The sequence below is a fragment of the Mobula hypostoma genome, chromosome 15, assembly GCF_963921235.1.
Source record: "Mobula hypostoma chromosome 15, sMobHyp1.1, whole genome shotgun sequence".
Lineage (NCBI taxonomy): Eukaryota > Metazoa > Chordata > Chondrichthyes > Myliobatiformes > Myliobatidae > Mobula > Mobula hypostoma.
Window position 1 is genome coordinate 22164122 of NC_086111.1, and position 20050 is coordinate 22184171.

The following is a 20050-nucleotide window of genomic DNA, read 5'->3' on the forward strand; positions in this document are numbered from 1 at the left end:
GAGAAGCAAGAACCAGAGGGCATAGGTTTGAGGTGAGAGGGGTGGATTTAATAGGAACCTAAGTGGCAACTTTGTTTTTTAAATGCAGAGGGTGCTCAGCATATGGAATAAATTGCCAGAGGAAGCGGTTGAGCCAAGACATTATCAATATTTAAAAGGCACTTGGACAGGTACATGGGCAGGAGAGGTTTGGAGAGAAATGGACCAAATGCAGTAAAAAAAGGACCTAGCTTAGATGGGAATATTGGTCAGTGTGAATGTTGGGCAGAAGGATTTGTTTCTGCACTGCATGACTCTGTGTCATGTTGAAAATAATTTTTTTACATTAATAAGAACCAAGGAAAGTTAGTGAAAACTGCATAGCAAAATAACATACTGTATCTATAGCTTCTGAAATATTTCCTAGAAATGCAATCAGGCATACAATCAATTCCAGTTTATTTTTCTTTCAAGAAAAAGTCCTCACTTACTCTGTAGGTGTTGCATGGTCTTAAATCTCGAAAGGCCATTTCTTTGGCAGGTTTGGCACTGTAGCAACATTTGCTGGATGCATACTGGATAAATGCCTCTCTAGCCGTCTCCTCAGTGACAGATGGGATACTGAAGAGGCAGGGAAGAGATAGCAACAGGTAGGGAGAATTGGAAGGGGACAAGAATAAAAAATTAACATGTTATGACTGATCCACAGGTTCTACAAAGTTACAGTCCAAACTTACCCTTATTCCATTTCTTCATACTGCGTCATTCAAAATATTGCTTAAAATTAACTAACTCTTCAGGATTAATAGGATCCATCTCAACTTATTCAAATGCGCACCTATCGAGCTTCAAACGTTGACCCTATTGTGCTGTAGTTAATGCAATGGTGACGGAACCCAAACAGATCCTTTACTCCCAGCTGAACGAAGATCACTGAGCCCCTTGGTGCCCAAAGGAAACACTTCAAAAATAACAACAAAATCAGCTTGAAGAAATTGAACATTACATCTAAAAACTGGGAAGACTCTGCACTCAATAGATGTATCTGGAGGAAATCTGTTCAAGAGGGAGCTGTGCTACATGAGATCGACCTTCACTGTGCCACAGAGAACAAGCGGTTGGTGCCAGTGGAGAAACTGAACAACCAAAAGACCCAACCACTAACCTCAGCCGCCACTTACTCTTGCCCACACTGCACTGGAATAGGTGGAGCCCAGACTGACCTCTACAGCCAACTGAGAACCCACCAATAGACAACCTCTTTGGAGAACATTGTATTTGACTTGAGTGAGCACACCACTAGTATGGTCCTGGAAAAGCATTTCCAACCACAGAAATCTGGTTCAGCTGAACTTAATGGATCCATTAATTTAAGGACACAATCAAGCAGAGCCATTAAACTGCGGCAAAACTCAACTGGCCCAGCAGGCAGGCTTGAGGGAGGTTTTTCAACCATGTCTACACAGTCTGGCCTGAAAGTAATTTTGGTCAGGTGACTTTTAACAGTTTTTCAAGAGGTTCAGAGAAAAGAACTGCTGATGAGACTCACCATTTCCATGGTTACAAATTACAACAATAGTCTTGGAAATGAACCCTGCTGAAGCCATACCACAGATGGATTAGAAATGGAGGGCTGTTTTGCACAAGTAGCAAATGGAACTAATTAAAAGAGGTCTATAAAACAGCTTGTAAATTTCCCTTATATTTTAATAGCCACGACCATCTTAAGTGAACTCCATCAAATTATCACATTCTGAAAGGATGAAGCTAATGGCCAATTTCAAAAAAGGAACCTTCAGAGAAGTACAAGATTTGGACTGTGCTTTGAAATTCCCGAGGTACATAAGGCTTCAAGACCTACATTCCCCTATCCTGTTCTGCTGAAGTACTCACAAAGACACACATACTGCTTGTCCAATTTTGGTGTCACAGTTGACCCACGGGAAGTCCATGTAGGGAAAGCATTTCTCCAGTTAATGGAAAGAGTCAATCAGAAATTTTGGCCACCACAAGGGACATGCTTGCCTTGGAAGAAGCACAGAGATATGTTGTTTAATTTGACAGATGGTTGCCTTGCGGGAAAAGCCTTTGCTATTTGAAGTTTGGAAGAATGAGGGTTGATGCATACAGAGATGATTCTGAGGGAACTGGATCGGGTAGATCCCAAAGAATATTAGGGGCATATCTGGACCTAAGGTGAAATGGTCTAAGGTTACTGGAAGGCCCATTGAAGACTAGAATTTTCACTCGCAGAAGTTTGAAGATCTTGTTATTTGTGGATGCTGAGTTATTTACAATATTGAAAGCTGTATCATGGGTGGAGAGTAAAGAGTAAATTTCTCCTGTGCATGGTGGAAGAGTAGAGCATCATGGCTCTATCCAATCCAGTTAGCAGTGCCTAAATGCACTTTTGGAAGTATAGTGCATGAAGTCAGATGGGAGGTCACTGGTGAAGATCACAAGTTGAATTAGCGGCATTGATGATGCCTTAGGAGACAATGATTAGAATATGATAGAATTCACACTGAAGTTTGAGAGAGAGAAGTTAAAAATCACATGTTATTGGTATTACAGTTGAGTAAAAGTAACTACGGTAACGTGGAGAAGGACCCTAGCAGGGATGATGGTAGAGCACCAATAACTGAAGTTTCTGGAAGAAGCTCAGAGGACTCAGGATCAGTTCATCCGAACGAAGCAGCAGCATTCTAAAGGGAGGATGAACCCTGGATGACAAGGCAAAGAAGGCATAAAGCCAAAGAGGGGCATATAATATTGTAAAAACTAGCCTGGTGATTGGGAAGCTTTCAAAAATCAACAGAAGGCAACTAAAAAGCATTAAAAGGGGAAAAAGATGTAGTATGAAGATAAGTTAGCTAATAATAAGAGAACACCAAAAGTTTTTCCAGATATTTAAAAGATAGGCGTGAGTGGGGATCAACCTGCTGGAAAATGACACTGGAAAAGTAGTAATCAGGAACAAAGAAATAATCGATGAACTGAGTAAGTATTTTGTGTCAGTCTTCAGCAGCACCATGTCAGAAATTCAGGAGTCGGGGGAGGCAGAAGTGAGTGTAGTCACTCTTACTAATGAGAAGGCGCTTGATATATTGAAAGGTCTGAAGGTGATTATGTTACCTGGACCAGACAGGCTCTACCTCAGGGCTCTGAATGAGGTAGCTGAAGAGATTCTGGAGGCATTAGAAGTAATTTCTCAAGGATCATTAGAATCTGGAATGGTTCCAGAGGATGACAAAATAGCTAATACCCTTCTGCTCTTCAAGAAGGGAGGGGGGAAAAAGACAGGAAATTACCTGCTGTTATCTTGACTTCAGTGGTTGGTAAGATGTTGGAGTTCATTATTAACAAAGAACATAAAACATTTAGAGTGAAATTGCAGGGTACTTGGAAGTACATGATAAAATACGTCAAAGTCAGAATGATTTCCATCAGTTGAGATCTTGCCTGACAAATCTGTTGGAATTCTTTGAGGAAATAAAGACAGGATAGACAAAAAAGAGTTGTGGATGTTATTTGGAATTTCAACAAGCCTTTTGACAAGGTGCTACACATGAAGCTGCTAAACAAGATAAAAGCTCATGGTATTAAAACAAAGACACTAACATGGATAGAAGATTGACTGACTAGCAGAAGGCAAAGAGTGGAAATAAATGAGGACTTTTCTGGTTGGTGCTGGTGGCTACTGCTGTTGGTGTTGGGTCTGCTACTTCTCACGCTAATGATCTAGATGACTGAATAGAAGGCTTTGTGGCCAAGTTTGTGGACGATACAAAGACAGGCGGTGGGGCAGACACTGTTGAGAAAGCAGGGAGTCTGCAGAAGGACTTCGATAGATAAGGAGAGTGGGCAAAGAAAGCAGATGGAATACAGTGCGTAGGGAAGTATGTAGTCATGCACCTTGGTAGGAGGAATAAAGGCATAGACTATTTTCTAAACGTGGAACAAATTCAGAAATCAGTGGTGCAAAGGGATTTGGGAGCCCCCCGCAGGATTCCTGAAAAGTTTAACTTGCAGAGTGAATTGGTGGTAAGGAAGGCAAATGCAATGCTAGCATTCACTTCAAGAGGACGGGAATATCAAAGCAAGAATGTCATGCTGAGGCTTTACAAGGCACTGGTCAGATCACATATGAAGCATTGTGAGCAGCTTTGGGCCCAATATGTAGGGAAAGAAGCACTGGCGTTAGAGAGGGTCCAGAGAAGGCTCATAAGGATGATCCCAGGGACGAAATTTTTAACATGTGAGGAGGGCTTGATGGCTCTCGGCTCGTACTCACTGGAGTTTAGAGAATGAGGTAGGATCTCACTGAAACTTGTCAGAAGGCCTGGATAGAGTGAATGTGCAGACGCTGTTTCCAGTTATAGGAATCTAGTACTAGAGGGCACAGTCTCAGAATAAAAGGATGACCCTTTGGAACAGAGTTGAAGAATTTCTTTCACCAGAAGGTGATAAAGCTGTGGAATTCATTCCCACAGGAAGCTGTGGAGGCCAAGTGATTGAGTATATTTAAAGCTGAGATTGAGAGATTCTTGATTAGTAAGTACGTCAAAGGTTACGGGAAGAAGGCAGGAGAATAGGGTTGAGAAAAATAATAAATCAGCCATGATCGAATGGCAGAGCAGACTCGTTGGGCCAAATAGTCTATTCCTGCTCCTATGTCTTATGATCTTAGAGGCAAAGCAATGAGAGCCATTACTGATAGGGCAAACATACACCATCCTTCTTCCAGGTTTGGGGAATCAAGAACTAGAGGGTACATGTGCAAGGTGAAAGGGGAGAGACTTAATAGGAACCTGAAGGGCAATATTTCCCCAGAGGGAGATTAATACACGGATACACTTCCAGAGGAAGGTACATTAACATCAATTGAAAGGTACTTGGACAGGTACATGGATAGGACAGGTTCAGAGGGATATAGGCCAAACACCCACAAATGGGACAGGCTCAGCTTGGAGTCTTTGGTCCACTTCCATCTCTATGACTCTACAAGGTCTTGATTGACAAACTAACAGGATTAAAAAAATGGAATAAAGAAAACTGTGTGTAATTTAATCCAATGATTTCCTTCCAATTACTATCTGAAGTGGTTTGATTACATATCGTTCTTACTGATGTAGGTGATCAGTGTTTCATGTTGAATTCACACAAAGGGGCGTCATTATAGCAACCAAACTCTCACCCTTTCATTATTGCATTGGTGGATATAAAGGGAGTAACTGTTTCTCCCTGTGTGGGGCAAAAAAGAACACTAAATTACTGCACTCCATTCCAATCTGATGCCAGGAAGTGCTTTCTCCTAAAAAAAAGAAAGCAGAAATTTGGAACCTTCCACTAAAGAATGCTGTCAAAGTTACAACCTGATATTCTTGAAGTTATATAGAGAGCCAGTACACTCATTAGGCACAGGAATGAAACCCGGTGTTGTCTTCTGCTGCTGTAGCCCATCCACTTCAAGGTTTAGTGTGTTGTGCATTGAGAGATGTTGTTCAGCACACCACTGTTGTAATGCGAGGTTATTTGAGTTTCAGTCAGATTGAACCAGTCCAGCAATTCTCCTCAGATCTCTATCATTAACAAGGTATTTTAATTCACAAGACTGTCACTCACTGGATGTTCATTGTTTTTCACACCATTCTCTGTAAGCTCTAAACACTGTTGCTAGATCAGCAGTTTCTGAGATACTCAAGCCATCCTGCCTGGCACCAACAATCAATCTACAGTCAAAGTCACTTAGGTCACATTTTTCCCCCATTCTACTGTTTGGTCTGAACAAAAAGAGAACTTCTTGACCATGTCGGCATGCTTTAATGCATTGGGTTTCTGCCACATGATTGGCTGATTAGATTTTTGCATTAACGAGAAGGTGTACCTAATAAAGTGGCCACTGAGTGAATATCTATCAACCATGAACTAATTTGAAGGTAGAAACATTTAATGGGGCCGAGTGGTTTACTCCGATTCCTAATACTTAATTCCATCAATAGTCTCTCTTGCCAATATTGTGAGTGGTTCTTCTTCATTAAACAATGTAATCTATGTCCAATCAACAGAACAGTTTCATTCCACCCATCCTTCATATTTTTTATATTAAAAAAAGAATTACCCTGCATCTAAGTTCCAGCGAAAATAATTGCAATTTAATAATTTAACTGCTGGAGTCTAGACATTAAACTTAGACAACATTCTCTCCTAAGTAATATGTCCTCCCAAAGTCTGTGGTGCTGAGAACTGGCTACAATAATATGACATCTGGTCAGCTTTAGCTACATTGAAATTCACCCATGTCAAATGCAATCATATGATTCTGTATCAAACACTTGCCTTAGTATTTCACCTCACTCTCATCCAGTGCTAAACTGTGATGTTGTCTCTCAATAGGTCATTATATCAAGGCCCCTGCTGTTTGCCCTAGTCAAAACAAAATGCTTTTCAACAAAATGGGGGAGATCTCTGGGTAATCGTCGTTGCCTTCAATTTTCTCTGAAGCCCTGCGTTGGAGTCTGGTTCTGTAACACTTTCTAAATTGGCGTGTACTGAAGTGAATTATGAAAGCTTGGTAGTCTTTTGAAAATGTCTCAATACTCCTCCCTAGTGTAAAGGATGAGGTCAGCAAGGAAAACTGGTGCTACTCTGTTTAAAAATACGGTCATTTGAACTTTGTCTATCTGAAATAAACTCAAAATACTTTAGAATGCTGAAAATATACATTGAAAAAACCATAAAATGCTGGAAATAGAGCATAGAACATAGAAAACCTACAGCACAATACAGGCCCTTCGGCCCACAAAGCTGTGCTGAACACGTCCTTACTTTAGAAATTACCTAGGCTTATCCATAGCCCTCTATTTTTTCTAAGCTCCATGTACCGATCCAGGAGTCTCTTAAAAGACCCTATCATATCTGCCTCCACCACTTCCGCCGACAGCCCGTTCCACGCACTCACCACTGTCTGCGTAAAAAACTTACCCGACATCTCCTCTGTACCTACTTGCAAGCACCTTAAAACTGTGCCCTCTTGAGTTAGCCATTTCAGCCCTGGGAAAAAGCCTGTGACTACCCACACAATCAATGCTTCTCATTGTCTTCTACACTTCTATCAGGTCACCTCTCATCCTCCGTCAGTCCAAGGAGAAAAGGCCGAGTTCACTCAACCTATTTCATAAGGCATGCTCCCCAATCCAGGCAACATCCCAGTACATCTGCTCTGCACCCTTTCTATAATTTCCACGTTCTTCCTGTAGTGAGGCAACCAGAATTGAGCATAGTACTCCCAAGTGGGGTCTGACCATGGTCCTATATAGCTGCAACATTACCTCTCTGCTCTTAAACTGGATCCCATGATTGATGAAGGCTAATGCACCGTATGCCTTCTTAACCAGTCAACCTGCATAGCAGCTTTGAGTGTCCTATGGATATGGACCCCAAGATCCCTCTGATCCTCCACACTGCCAAGAGTCTTAACATTAATGCTGTACTCTGCCATCATACCAAATGAACCACCTTACACTTATCTGGGTTGAACTCCATCTGCCATTTCTCAGCCCAGTTTTGCATCCTATCAATGTCCCGCTGTAATCACTAACAGCCTTCCACGCTATCCACAACAACCTTTGTGTCATCAGCAAATTTACTAACCCATCCCTCCACTTCCTCATCCAGGTCATTTATAAAAATCACAAAGAGTAGGGGTCCCAGAACAGATCCCTGAGGCAAACACAAGGAAATCTGCAGATGTTGGAATTTCAAGCAACACACATAAAAATTGCTGGTGAACGCAGCAGGCCAGGCAGCATCTATAGGAAGAGGTACAGTCGACGTTTCGGGCCAAGACCCTTCGTCGGGACTAACTGAAAAAAGAGACAGTAAGAGATTTGGAAGTAGGAGGGGGAGGGGGAGATCCGAAATGATAGAAGACAGGAAGGGGAGGGATGGAGCTAAGAGCTGGAAAGTTAATTGGCAAAAGGGATATGAGAGGATAACGGGACAGGAAGCCTAGGGAGAAGCCCAGAGGATGGGCAAGGAGTATAGTGAGAGGGACAGAGGGAGAAAAAGGAGAGAGAGAGAAAAAAATTAATAATAATAAATAAATAACAGATGGGGTACGAAGGGGAAGTGGGGCATTAACGGAAGTTAGAGAAGTCAATTTGGGCCGAGACCCTTTGTCAGGACTGACGAAGGGTCTCGGCCCGAAACGTCGACTGTACCTCTTCCTAGATATGCTGCCTGGCCTGCTGCGTTCACCAGCAACTTTGATGGATGTTGCTTGAATTTCCAGCATCTGCAGAGTTCCTCGTGTTAGAGAAGTCGATGTTCATGCCATCAGGTTAGAGGCTACCCAGATGGAATATAAGATGTTGTTCCTCCAACCTGAGTGTGGGTTCATCCTGACAGTAGAGGAGGCCGTGGAAAGACATATCAGAATGGGAATGGGACGTGGAATTAAAATGTGTGGCCACTGGGAGATCCTGCTTTCTCTGGAACAAGTGCTACACATGCCCTTACACTTCCTCCCTCACCACCATTCAGAGCCCCAGACAGTCCTTCCAGGTGAGGCAACACTTCACCTGTGAGTCTGCTAGGGTGATATACTGAGTCCGGTGCTCCCAATGTTGCCTTCTATATATTGGCGAGACCCGACGCAGGCTGGGAGACTGTTTCGCTGAACACCTACGCTCTGGCTGCCAGAGAAAGCAGGATCTCCCAGTGGCCACACATTTTAATTCTACGTCCCATTCCCATTCTGATTTGTCTATCTGCGGCCTCCTCTACTGTCAAGATGAAGCCACACTCAGGTTGTAGGAACAACACCTTATATTCCATCTGGGTAGCCTCCAACCTGATGGCATGAACATTGACTTCTCTAACTTCCATTAATACCCCACCTTCTCTTCGTACCCCATTCATTTATGTATTTATTTATTTATTATTAATTAACTAAATTTTTTCTCTCTCTCTCCTTTTTCTCCCTCTGTCCTTCTCCTTGCCCATCCTCTGGGCTTCCCCCTTCCTTTCTCCCTGGGCCTCCTATCCCATGATCCTCTCATATCCCTTTTGCCAATCAACTTTCTAGCTCTTAGCTCCATCTCTCACCCTCCTGTCTTCTATCATTTTAGATCTCCCCCTCTGGCTCCCACTTTCAAATCTCTTAGTATCTCTTCTTTCAGTCAGTCCTGACGAAGGGTCTCGGCCCAAAACTTCAATTGTACCTCTTCCTATAGATGCTGCTTGGCCTGCTGCATTCACCAGCAATTTTTATGTGTGCTCCCTGAGGCACACCACTGGTCACCGACCTCCATGCAGAATATGACCCATCTATAACCACTCTTTGCCTTCTGTGGGCAAGCCAGTTCTGGATCCACAATGCAATGTCCCCTTGGATCTCATGCCTCCTTACTTTCTCAATAAGCCTTGGATGGGGTACCTTGTCAAATGCCTTGCTGAAATCCATATACACTACATCTGCTGCTCAACCTTCATCAATGTGTTTAATCACATCCTCAAAAATTCATTCAGGCTTGTAAGGCACGACCTGCCTTTCACAAAGCCATGCTAACTATTCCTAATCATATTATGCCTCTCCAAATGTTCATAAATCCTGCCTCTCAGGATCTTCTCCATCAACTTACCAACCACTGAAGTAAGATTCATTGCTCTATAATTTCCTGGGCTATCTCTACTCCCTTTCTTGAATAATTACATCCGCAACCCTCCAATCTTCCGGAACCTCTCCCGTCCTCATTGATAATGCAAAGATCATCGCCAGAGGCTCAGCAATCTCCTCTCTCGCTTCCCACAGTAGCCTGGGGTGCATCCCTTCCGGTCCCAGTGACTTATCCAACTTGATGCTTTCCCAAAGCTCCAGTACATCCTCTTCCTTAATATCTACATGCTCAAGCTTCTCAGTCCGCTGCAAGTCATCCCCACAATTGCCAAGATCCTTTTCCGTAGTGAATACTGAAGCAAAGTATTCATTAAGTACTTCTGCCATTTCCATACACACTTTTCCACAGTCACACTTCACTGGTCCTATTCTCTCATGTCTTATCCTCTTGCTCTTCACATACTTGTAGAATGCCTTGGGGGTTTTCCTTAATCCTGTCCGCCAAGGCCTTCTCATGGCCCCTTCTGGCTCTCCTAATTTCATTCTTAAGCTCCTTCCTTCTAGCCTTATGATCTTCTAGATCACTATCATTACCTAGTTTTTTTGAACCTTTCGTAAGCTCTTCTTTTCTTCTTGACTAGACTTACAACAGCCTTTGTACACCACGGTTCCTGTATCCTACCATCCTTTCCCTGTCTCATTGGAATGTACCTATGCAAAACCCCACGCAAATATCCCCTGAACATTTGCCACATTTCTTCCGTACATTTTCCAGAGAACACCTGTTTCCAATTTATGCTTCCAAGTTCCCGCCTGATAGCCTCATATTTCCTCTTACTCCAATTAAACGTATCCCTAACTTGTCTGTTCCTATCCCTCTACAATGCTATGGTAAAGGAGATAAAATTGTGATCACTATCTCCAAAATGCTCTCCCACTGAGTGACTAGATACTTAACTGGGTTCACTTCCCAACACCAGATCAAGTACAGCCTCTCCTCTTGTAGTCTTATCTACATACTGTGTCAACAAACCTTCCTGAACACACCTAACTAACTCCTCTCCATATAAACCCTCACTCTATGGAAATGCCAATCAATATTTGGGAAATTAAAATCTCCAACCACAACAACCTTGTTATTATTCCACCTTTGCAGAAACTGTCTCCCTATCTGCTCCTCGATATCCTTGTTACTATTGGGTGGTCTATAAAAAATACCCAGTAGAGTTATTGTCCCCTTCCTATTCCTAACTTCCACCCACAGAGACTCCATAGACAACCCCACCATGACTTCCTTCTTTTCTGCAGCCGTGACACTATCTCTGATCAACAGTGCCATGCCCCCATCTCTTTTGCCTCCCTCCCTGTCCTTCCTGAAACACCTAAAGCCTAGCACTCGAAGTAACCATTCCTGCCCCTGAGCTATCCAAGTCTCCGTAATGACCACATCATAGCATCAAGTGCTGATCCACACTCTAAGCTCATCTGCTTTGTTTGTATTACTTCTTGCATTAAAATAGAGACATCTCAAACCATCAGTCTGAGCGTGTACCTTTTCTAAAACCTGCCTATCCACCCTTTTGCACTGTCTCCAAGCTTCCTCTATTTGTGAGCCAACCGCCCTTTCCTCTATCACTTCAGTTCGGTTCCCACCCCCCAGGAATCCTAGTTTAAACTCTCCCCAATAGCCTTAGCAAATTTCCCCACCAGGATATTGGTCCCCCTGGGATTCAAGTGCAACCCATCCTTTTTGTACAGGTCACTCCTGCCCCAAAAGAGGCCCCAGTGATCCAGAAATCTGAATCCCGGCCGCCTGCTCCAATCCCTCAGCCACGCATTTTTCCTCCACCTCATTCTATTGCTATACTCACTGTCACGTAGCACAGGCAGTAATCCTGAGATTAGTACCTTTGAGGTCCTCTACTCGACTTCCTTCCTAACTCCTTATAGTCAACTTTGAGGACCTCCTCCCTTTTCCTACCTATGTTGTTGATACCAATAAAAAAGGAAATAAAAAAGGCCTTCAACCTTGTCTGTTACCTCTATCTCACTCTCTATATCTGCTGCCTGACTTGTGAAATAGTTCCGACCTTCTCTGTTTTTGTGCCTTCATACAGATAATTTGAGCACTTTCTTACATGTGAGATCTTGATGTGCACAAATTGGAGTCTGGGTTTATCAAAACAGAAGCTGCAGTGGCTGGGCTTGCATTCAGGAACGTGGAAGGTGCCCTGTTGTCACAGGCCTCTTTCACACCTCTCTGACTTGTGCCTTTGATGACATGGGCAGAGAGAACAGACAGAGACATCGGCACACAAACCAGTATCATCTGATCACACGACAGAGGCTGGTAAATGGCAGCTCTGTGACTGACCCTACCTCCCCTGTTTTTGTTCACAGGTTCTCCCTCCTTGTGGGGCTAAAAGCCCCTTGAATTGCTTATGGCTTTCATTTGCTGATGGGTCCATTTCACAAGACACAGGTTTCTCTCTGGACTCTTTTTGTTTTGTTTCCCACTATCCCAAGACTTGCTTCCAGCTTCCAGAACATGAGTAGGACAGCTGGGGTCAATCAGGATTGAATTGTTGCAGGATAAGGAGTCACCTTCCAGATGTGGGATCTCACCTCCACGCCCTCTGTGGATGAGGCTCCGGTCTCTCTGTTCCTTCTGCCGTGGAAAGTGGTGGTGGAACGAAGTTCTCCTCTGTGAAACACAAGCAAATGTTTAGATTCTTGACTGGAAGGTTCTGACTTCACCTTGAAGTTCACCATCCCTTGGGCCCAACAGGGTGAAGCAGTGAGTGATGATGCTTTAATACAAAGGATTCAAAGTACATTTATCAAAGGATGTATAAATTACACAGCCTTGAGATTCATCAGCTTACATACACCCACAGAGCAAGAAACCCGAAAGAACCCAATTAAAAGCAAAGACCAATGCCCAAAGAAATAGGAAAAAATAAAACACAAATCACGCAAACAATAAAAGCAAGCAATAGCATTCCAAACCAAATTGAGTCCTTAAACCCAAATCGCAGAGCAGCCGGAGTAGGCCCAAAGCCTCAACCTCGGTTTGTCATATAGCAGGGTAAATTGCCATGAAGCTCGCAAAGATGAAGCACATAGCAGTCGGAGCAGTCTCACACTCCGTGGAGACAGCAGTGAATATCACGAAAGAGTGAACAGAATTGGTCTGACCCTTGCCTCTGGTCCTGACACCCTGCATTTCCAGTCTCTCTGGGCCAGCATTTAAATCATCCAATCTCCAGATCATGCTGTGCACTAGGGCCCAGGTCCCACCACAGCAATATGCTCTGGGCTTAGACCTTGCTGGTCAGCCTGAAGCTATTCTCAAACTTTCAAAAATCGATTTGGTGTTTAGATTGATCCATCCTCACTCCTGGTTTAGGTGGATGGGCACTGAAACTCCTCCAGCTTGACTCCTCTCTGAATTGCTTGTTCCGACTCCATCTCTGACTTTGACACCATCTCGACCATGCGATGCTCAAACTTTGCCTCACACCAGCACCACTCAAGCTTCCAGCCAGCTTCACCTCTGTTCGCCTCATCATTGTTTGCAGTGATATTTCACCACAATTTACCTCAGAAAAAGCATTACTAATAATGTTTTTAGTCGTATATCTTGCCTTATGAATTACATGTAAGCTATTGCCCAACTTCAATAGCATCATCTTACACCATTAGTCATTACTAGTAACACATCAGCCATTACAATCTGGTTTGATGCAGCATCCTCTCACAATATACAAAAATGACAACAAACTGTCACGACAGCAGAAAAGATCATTGGCTGCAGTTTACCAGCACTGCAAGGCTTGTATATGTCCAGGACAAAGAAGGAAGGAAGAAAACAAAATCATTGTGATCATTACACACCTTGTAAACTGACTTTTCCCAAAACCTCCTTCTGGAAAATGTTATAGGGCTATTAAAACAAAAACTCCACACTGTCGTGAAAGTTTCTTCCCCCAGTCAGTTAATCTGCTCAACTATTATCACTAACACACATAATTCCCTCTATCTATTATCTCTGTCACTGCATTGTAAACACTTTAATCCATTAACTATTTTTATATTGCTGTTTACATTGTACAAACGTAAATGCTTGCTGGTATTGTTAGCGTGTTATTAGTTTAGGCATGTTGTGTTTGTCTATTATTGTGACTTAGATAAAGATCAGACCACATTTTATGAGTAATTAATACAGAAAACTAGGTCATTGCAAAGGGTTCACAATTTTTTTCTTGCAACTGTATATTATATACACATTTTACTCCATATCTTTATAACAGTTGATTGCTTTTTTGTTGCATATCATGCTGACATATTACAGCAAATTCCAAACACATGCAAATGTACACGGCAGATAAAGTTGATCTTTGACCCACTGTCAGCACAGGGAGAACACCCCCACGGCCCAGCCTGACTGGCATTCACTGCTTATCTCAGTTGGAGGCCTAGAAGTGGATACTATACTTCCTGGTTCTACAGGGTGAGGCAAGGGATGAGTGAGAGTGTGGGATTACAGTGAGTGGAAGGGGCTCCACTAATTTACATCTGTATGAATTATTAGATCTGAAAAGACCAGGATTTAGAGGTGCTAGTTAATAGCCTGATAACATCTTCCAGAGTCACTTGAGGTACAGCACTTTGAAAAGACCTCCAGTATGGAGTATGGAGTCCATTTTTCAGGAAAGGGCCCGGAGACAGATAGGAAGCATTTCTCCATTTTGATGCTACTCTCTCCATGTATGTTAAAGAGAAATGCACAGTAATTTTGCAAATACAGTGGATTCAAATTAATTGGGTCACCAGTTAATCATGGCAGCTGTTTACTTGTGACAACTTGTAAAGAAAACACTAATCGAGAAATTAGCCAGGATTTCTTTCATTTATTTAGGACACTGTGCCACTTAACAGGGACAGGAGACTGTTGCCAAGCAGTTTCTAACTAGTGTCAGTCATGTGCACTTCTGTGGCCGTTGACACTACAGTGTGCTAAAAGTGAACAGTTTTTAAATAGTGTTAGTTGCATTTGTTTGTTTTCAAAATGCAGTGATTTTTGTCACGGATAGTTGGAAAGAAATAGGCAGTAATAAAATTCAAACTGTTTTAATGACTGTGGTTTCAAGCATTCAGGCTTCGATATGCGAGTAAATGCCAGGAGTGAAAATTAAATGATTTCTCTACTTAAGCAACTTAGGAACTATGAAGAATTTGAAGGTATTGACAATCATGTTGAATGTTACAATTAAAATGAAGATTTGGAGGATGCAGCAGTTTCTAACTAGCCTCAGTTACATATAATTGTGTGGCTGTTAGACACTATACTGTGCTAAGAGCGAACAGCTTTTAAATAACATCAGTTCTGTAAGTATGCTTGTGTAATGTTATTCATTTGAGTGAACCAATGCAAATTTACAAATCAGTGAATTTTGATACTAGTTCATATAGAAAGGCAATGAAGGCAGTCCTTTATCGGCACTGCATTCATTTATCGGTGTCTGCATTGATTTTGTTCAATCAAACGAACACGGCAGTGTACATGGTATAAATTCCTCTGTCGATAACTATTAGGAACCAATACACAGTTTTATAGTACTACAGTAATATCGGTGGTGTTCTAATTTGTTCTGTTTTTCATTTAAATACAGAATTTATTACTCAGTTAAATGGTAGTTTGTCTTAATTGGGGTAGCCGCATAGCGGGGCCAAAATGCACTGGTCCCACAGTCTTAATTAATTGCATATAGAAGGGTGACCAGAAAATGCAAGTTTGACTTGTTGGTAACTTTGGCTTCAGCATGACTGCACTTCCCCCTTCCCAATGCAAACCAGCAGTGCAGCAACCAGCTGCTGGTTCCATTTTGCGGCTGGTCCCATTTGACTCTTACTGTGGCATTAGTTCAAGGTGGCAGGAATGAGAAAGCCGCAAATGTGGAACTGCGATCGAGCTGCGTACAAGTGAAGTCACGAAAACTCGATGCAATGGCTCATGCTTCGGGTGGTGTAGCAGCTGCTACATCCTGCTCTGACCAAAAAAAAATCACTGAACCAAAACCCAGTACTTACCACCACCTACGGTCCCCTCATATCCAGTGACGTCATCCAGCAGGTGAGCTGGTGGTGCGGACGGAACTTCCTCAGCCTGTGGAGCTCCAGGGTAAGCTGCAAAGACAATATGGCACATGCTTCTGTTGAATGAACGAGATGAGCCATTAAAAGAGAAGTAACAGTCTTTCTGACTCATTTGCCCTTGTATCTATATTTATACTCCTCTCAGAAGTAAGAATGGAAGAATCTCAAAAAGTGGTGGATACAGCCCAGCCCAACACGGATGAAGTCCTCCCCATGATCGGGCACATCGACAAGGAGCAGCTTCACTAGAAAGCTGCACCTATCATCAAGGACTCCCACCATCCATCCAGGCCATGCTCTCTTCTCACTACTACCACCCACCAAGAGGTACAAGAGCCTTAGGACCCACACCATTAGACTCGGGAACAACTGTCACCCTTCAAACATCATGATACTGAAGCAGTATGGATAACTGCACTCTCAACTCTGAACACAACCCACCGACTCATTTTCAAGAACTATACAACTCTTATTCTTAGTATTAATTAGTTAGCTAGTTGCACAGTCTTCATTCGAACCTTGTTTGTTTTTCAGAGTATTTTTCCATTGATTCTGTTGTATTTCTTTGTTTTACTATGAATGCCTGCCTCAAGGTAGTATATGGTGATCTATACAAGCTTGGATAATAAATTTACTTTGAGCTTGCTTTATTTAATCTGGACTTGTCATTAATTGTTATTTTTTTTGTTTTGCACTGCCTTGTTTTTTGCAGATTTTTTTTTCTATAGCATTGGGACTGTGATGTGTGGTAACACACACAGGACTATCCCCAGCATATCCTTGGTCATTAATGCAAATGAGGCACTTCACCGCATATGTGCATAGTCTGATTTTACAAACGGTACTAACTAAAGAGAGAAGTAGGAACAAGTGAAGGCAATTCACTCCCTTAAGCCTGTTGTGTCCTTCAGTGGAATCCAGGTTGACCTGTTATTCCAAGTCCACTTTCCTGCCCTTTCTTCATTTCCTTGGGTATCATTGCTGAATAGAAATCTATGTCTCTCAGCATTAAATATACCCAAGGACTCTGCCCTAAGATCCTAAGATCGGCAACCCTCGGAAAGCAAAAAATTCTTCCTCATCTCAGTCTTAAATAGGCTGAAATGTTCTGGGACCATACCCTCTGCTTCTGGACTCTTCCAGGAGAGGGTGCAGGATCTCACAATTGAACCTGTCTAGCCCTCTAAGTCCCCCTAACAATTTTCAAAGTTTCGAAATGACTTTCTCTCATTTTTCTAAACTCCAGCGAGTCCCTACCTGTTTAAGCTCCACTTAAAGCAAACCCTTCACACTCAGGCGCAGGCTAAGATCATTCTAGTGAACCCTCACTAAAATGCTTCCAGTGAAATATCTTTCACTGTCTCGTGGAGCCAACACTGTTCACAGTACTCTAGTTGTGGTCTCACGTACATTGTCCAGTTGCAGGAAGACCTCTCTATCTTCGTACTCCAATCCTTTTGAAATAAAGGCCCGCATTCTGACTGCCTTCCCTATAACTGCTGAATCTGTGAGCTCTTGGTCACTAACAGCTATTGAATCATTTAAAATAGCTCTGGTCACTACCTACAATATTGCACAGTGGATGCAGAATTGCTGATGAACCAAACCTATGGACCAGTAATTCGAAGAGTGACAGAGGCAGACCTGCAGCATATAAGCAGGTATCTCAAAATTAATCTCCACTAAAAGGGGCTGACCACCTGTATCGTATAGACAGCTTGGTGGGCTTTTTCATACAAATTGGGCTGCATGGCAGCATAGCTGTTAACTTTACACTTTACAGCGCCAGCAACGGATTCACGCTACCATCTGTAAGGCGTTGTTTACGTTCTCCCTGTGATCGTGTGGGTTTCATCTGGGTGCTCCGGTTTCCTCCCACATTTCAAACATGTATGGGTTTGGGTTAGTAACTTGAGGGAATGCTACGTTGGTGCCAGAAGCATGGCGACACTCGTGAGCTATCCAACACATCCTCGGACTGTGTCAGATGTCGATGCAAACAGCACATTTCACCTCACATTTTCATATTACATGTGATAAATAAAGCTACTTAAAAAAATGTTCAATCTAAGCTAAAAATTAGCCGGGCTTCATGTCTCAGTATATTGTGGGGGATCATGGGAATTTTTAATTAACTTTTAAAATAGGCAGTGAGCTGCAGTAAGTTTTGGAGATGCTATCGATAGATATACACCCACATGCCACACACCCCCACACAGGAACTGAAATTTAACTATTGGTTTCATTCTCTAAAACCCTGCAGAGTGTCTGTCAGACAGGTAATAATCATAGCTCCACCAAGTTTGGATTTGATCCCTTTGAAGTGGCAAACATCAGAATCATTACTGGCTTAAAAGTCATTCAACCTCTCAGGATATTGATCAACTAATTTCCTCATCAGAATATCTTTGTAGACATTAACTGAATAGCAAAAACAGGCATTCCTTACTGACAATGGATCAGTTCACTAAATAGACCAATACATGGACTTAGAACCAACAGGATAAAGATGATTAGATCAAAAGAAACAGCACAGGAAAACACACAGAATTGTCAAACTTGTAGGTCTGTGTCTATTGAATGGTACTCTCAAGAGTTCAGGCTGAATTATTGTGCACTCAAGATTAGTGGTAGAGAGACTTGGGAATCAAGATCAACAATCTGTGCTTGAAGGTGACAGCATAAATTTTAGATTAGATTAGATTCAACTTTACTGTCATTGTGCCCAGTACAGATACAAAGCCAGTGAGATGCAGTTAGCATCTAACCAGAAATGCAAAGAATAGTGTTATTTACAAGATAACTGCAAATAAAAAGTAAGTGCTACAGCACACAAATACAAAAGTACTGAGACAGTACAATATGGGTGCAATACTGCTTAGCACTGTGATGTGAGGTTCAGCAGTGTCACAGCCTCAGGGAAGAAGCTCTTCCTGTGTCTGCTGGTGTGGGAGCGGAGGCTCCTGTAGCGCCTACCGGATGGGAGGAGAGTAAAAAGTCCATGGTTAGGGTGAGATGCATCCCTGATAATGCTTTTCACCCTGCCCAGGCAACATTTATGGTAGATGTTCTCAATGGTGGGCAATTGGGTGCCAATAATCTGCTGGGCAGTTTTCACCACACGCTGGAGTGCTTTGCGGTCCGAAACGGGACAATTGCCATACCACGCTGAGATCCAGTTGGTGAGTATGCTCTCAATGGTACAGCGGTAAAAGTCCGTCAGTATCCTGGAACAGAGGTGAGCTTTCTTTATGCTCCGCAGGAAATAAAGGCGCTGTTGTGCCTTTTTGATCAGGATGGAGGAGTTCAGGGACCAGATGAGATCCTTGGAAATGTGGACACCAAGGAATTTGAAGCTTGATACACGCTCCGCTACAGCTCCGTTGATGTAGATGGGGATGTGAGTGTGGCTCCTAGCATGCCTGAAGTCCACAATGATCTCCTTGGTCTTCTGGGTGTTAAGGGCCAGGTTGTTGTTGGCACACCATGCGGCCAGGTGCTGGACCTCGTCCCTGTAGACCGTCTCGTCATCCCCTCTGATCAGGCCAACCAGCGTGGTGTCGTCTGCAAACTTGATTATGGAGTTAGAACCATGTACAGGAATGCAGTCATAGGTGAAAAGGGAGTACAGAAGAGGGCTCAGCACACAGCCGTGAGGCATGCCGGTGTTCAGGGTGAAAGTGGAGGAGGAGAGGTTGTCTAACTTAACTGATTGGGGTCTGTTAGTCAGAAAGTCCAAGGTCCAATTGCAGAGGGATGAGCTGATACCAAGCTGGCGAAGTTTGGCGATCAGCTTGGAGGGGATCACAGTATTGAATGCCGAACTAAAGTCAATGAACAGCATTCTGACGTAAGAGTTGGTGCTGTCCAGGTGGGTCAGGGCAGAGTGAAGCGCCGTGGAGATGGAGTCCTCTGTTGACCTGTTGGTGCGATAGGCAAATTGATGGGGGTCCAGGGTAGTGAGCAGACAGGATTTCAGATGTGATAGAACCAGTCTCTCAAAGCACTTTGCAATGATGGGGGTGAGTGCAACTGGACGCAAGTCATTCAGGCCCGTGGCAGTGGAATGCTTTAGCACTGGCACGATGGTGGCAATCTTGAAGCTTGAGGGGACAACTGCCTGGGCCAGGGACAGATTGAAAACGTCCGTGAAGACCCTGGCTAACTGGCCTGCACAGACTCTGAGCATATGGCCAGGTATTCCATCCAGACCAGCTGCCTTCCGTACATTCACCCTGCTCAGGGTGGCACAAACATCGGAGGTGGAAAGTGAGAGAGGCAGTTCACCAGGTG

General features: G+C 43.1%; 1 protein-coding gene across 1 annotated transcript in view; it reads right to left on the minus strand.

Moving 5' to 3' along the window:
• ssuh2.4 (ssu-2 homolog, tandem duplicate 4) overlaps positions 1-20050 on the minus strand; it is a 70084-nt gene that overhangs the window by 24564 nt on the left and 25470 nt on the right. The window contains exons 3-5 of the mRNA XM_063067840.1: positions 15692-15787; positions 12224-12302; positions 471-600 (exon numbers count right to left, since the gene is read on the minus strand). Coding sequence (XP_062923910.1) covers positions 471-600; positions 12224-12302; positions 15692-15787 — 305 coding nt within the window. The remainder of the gene's footprint in view (positions 1-470; positions 601-12223; positions 12303-15691; positions 15788-20050) is intronic.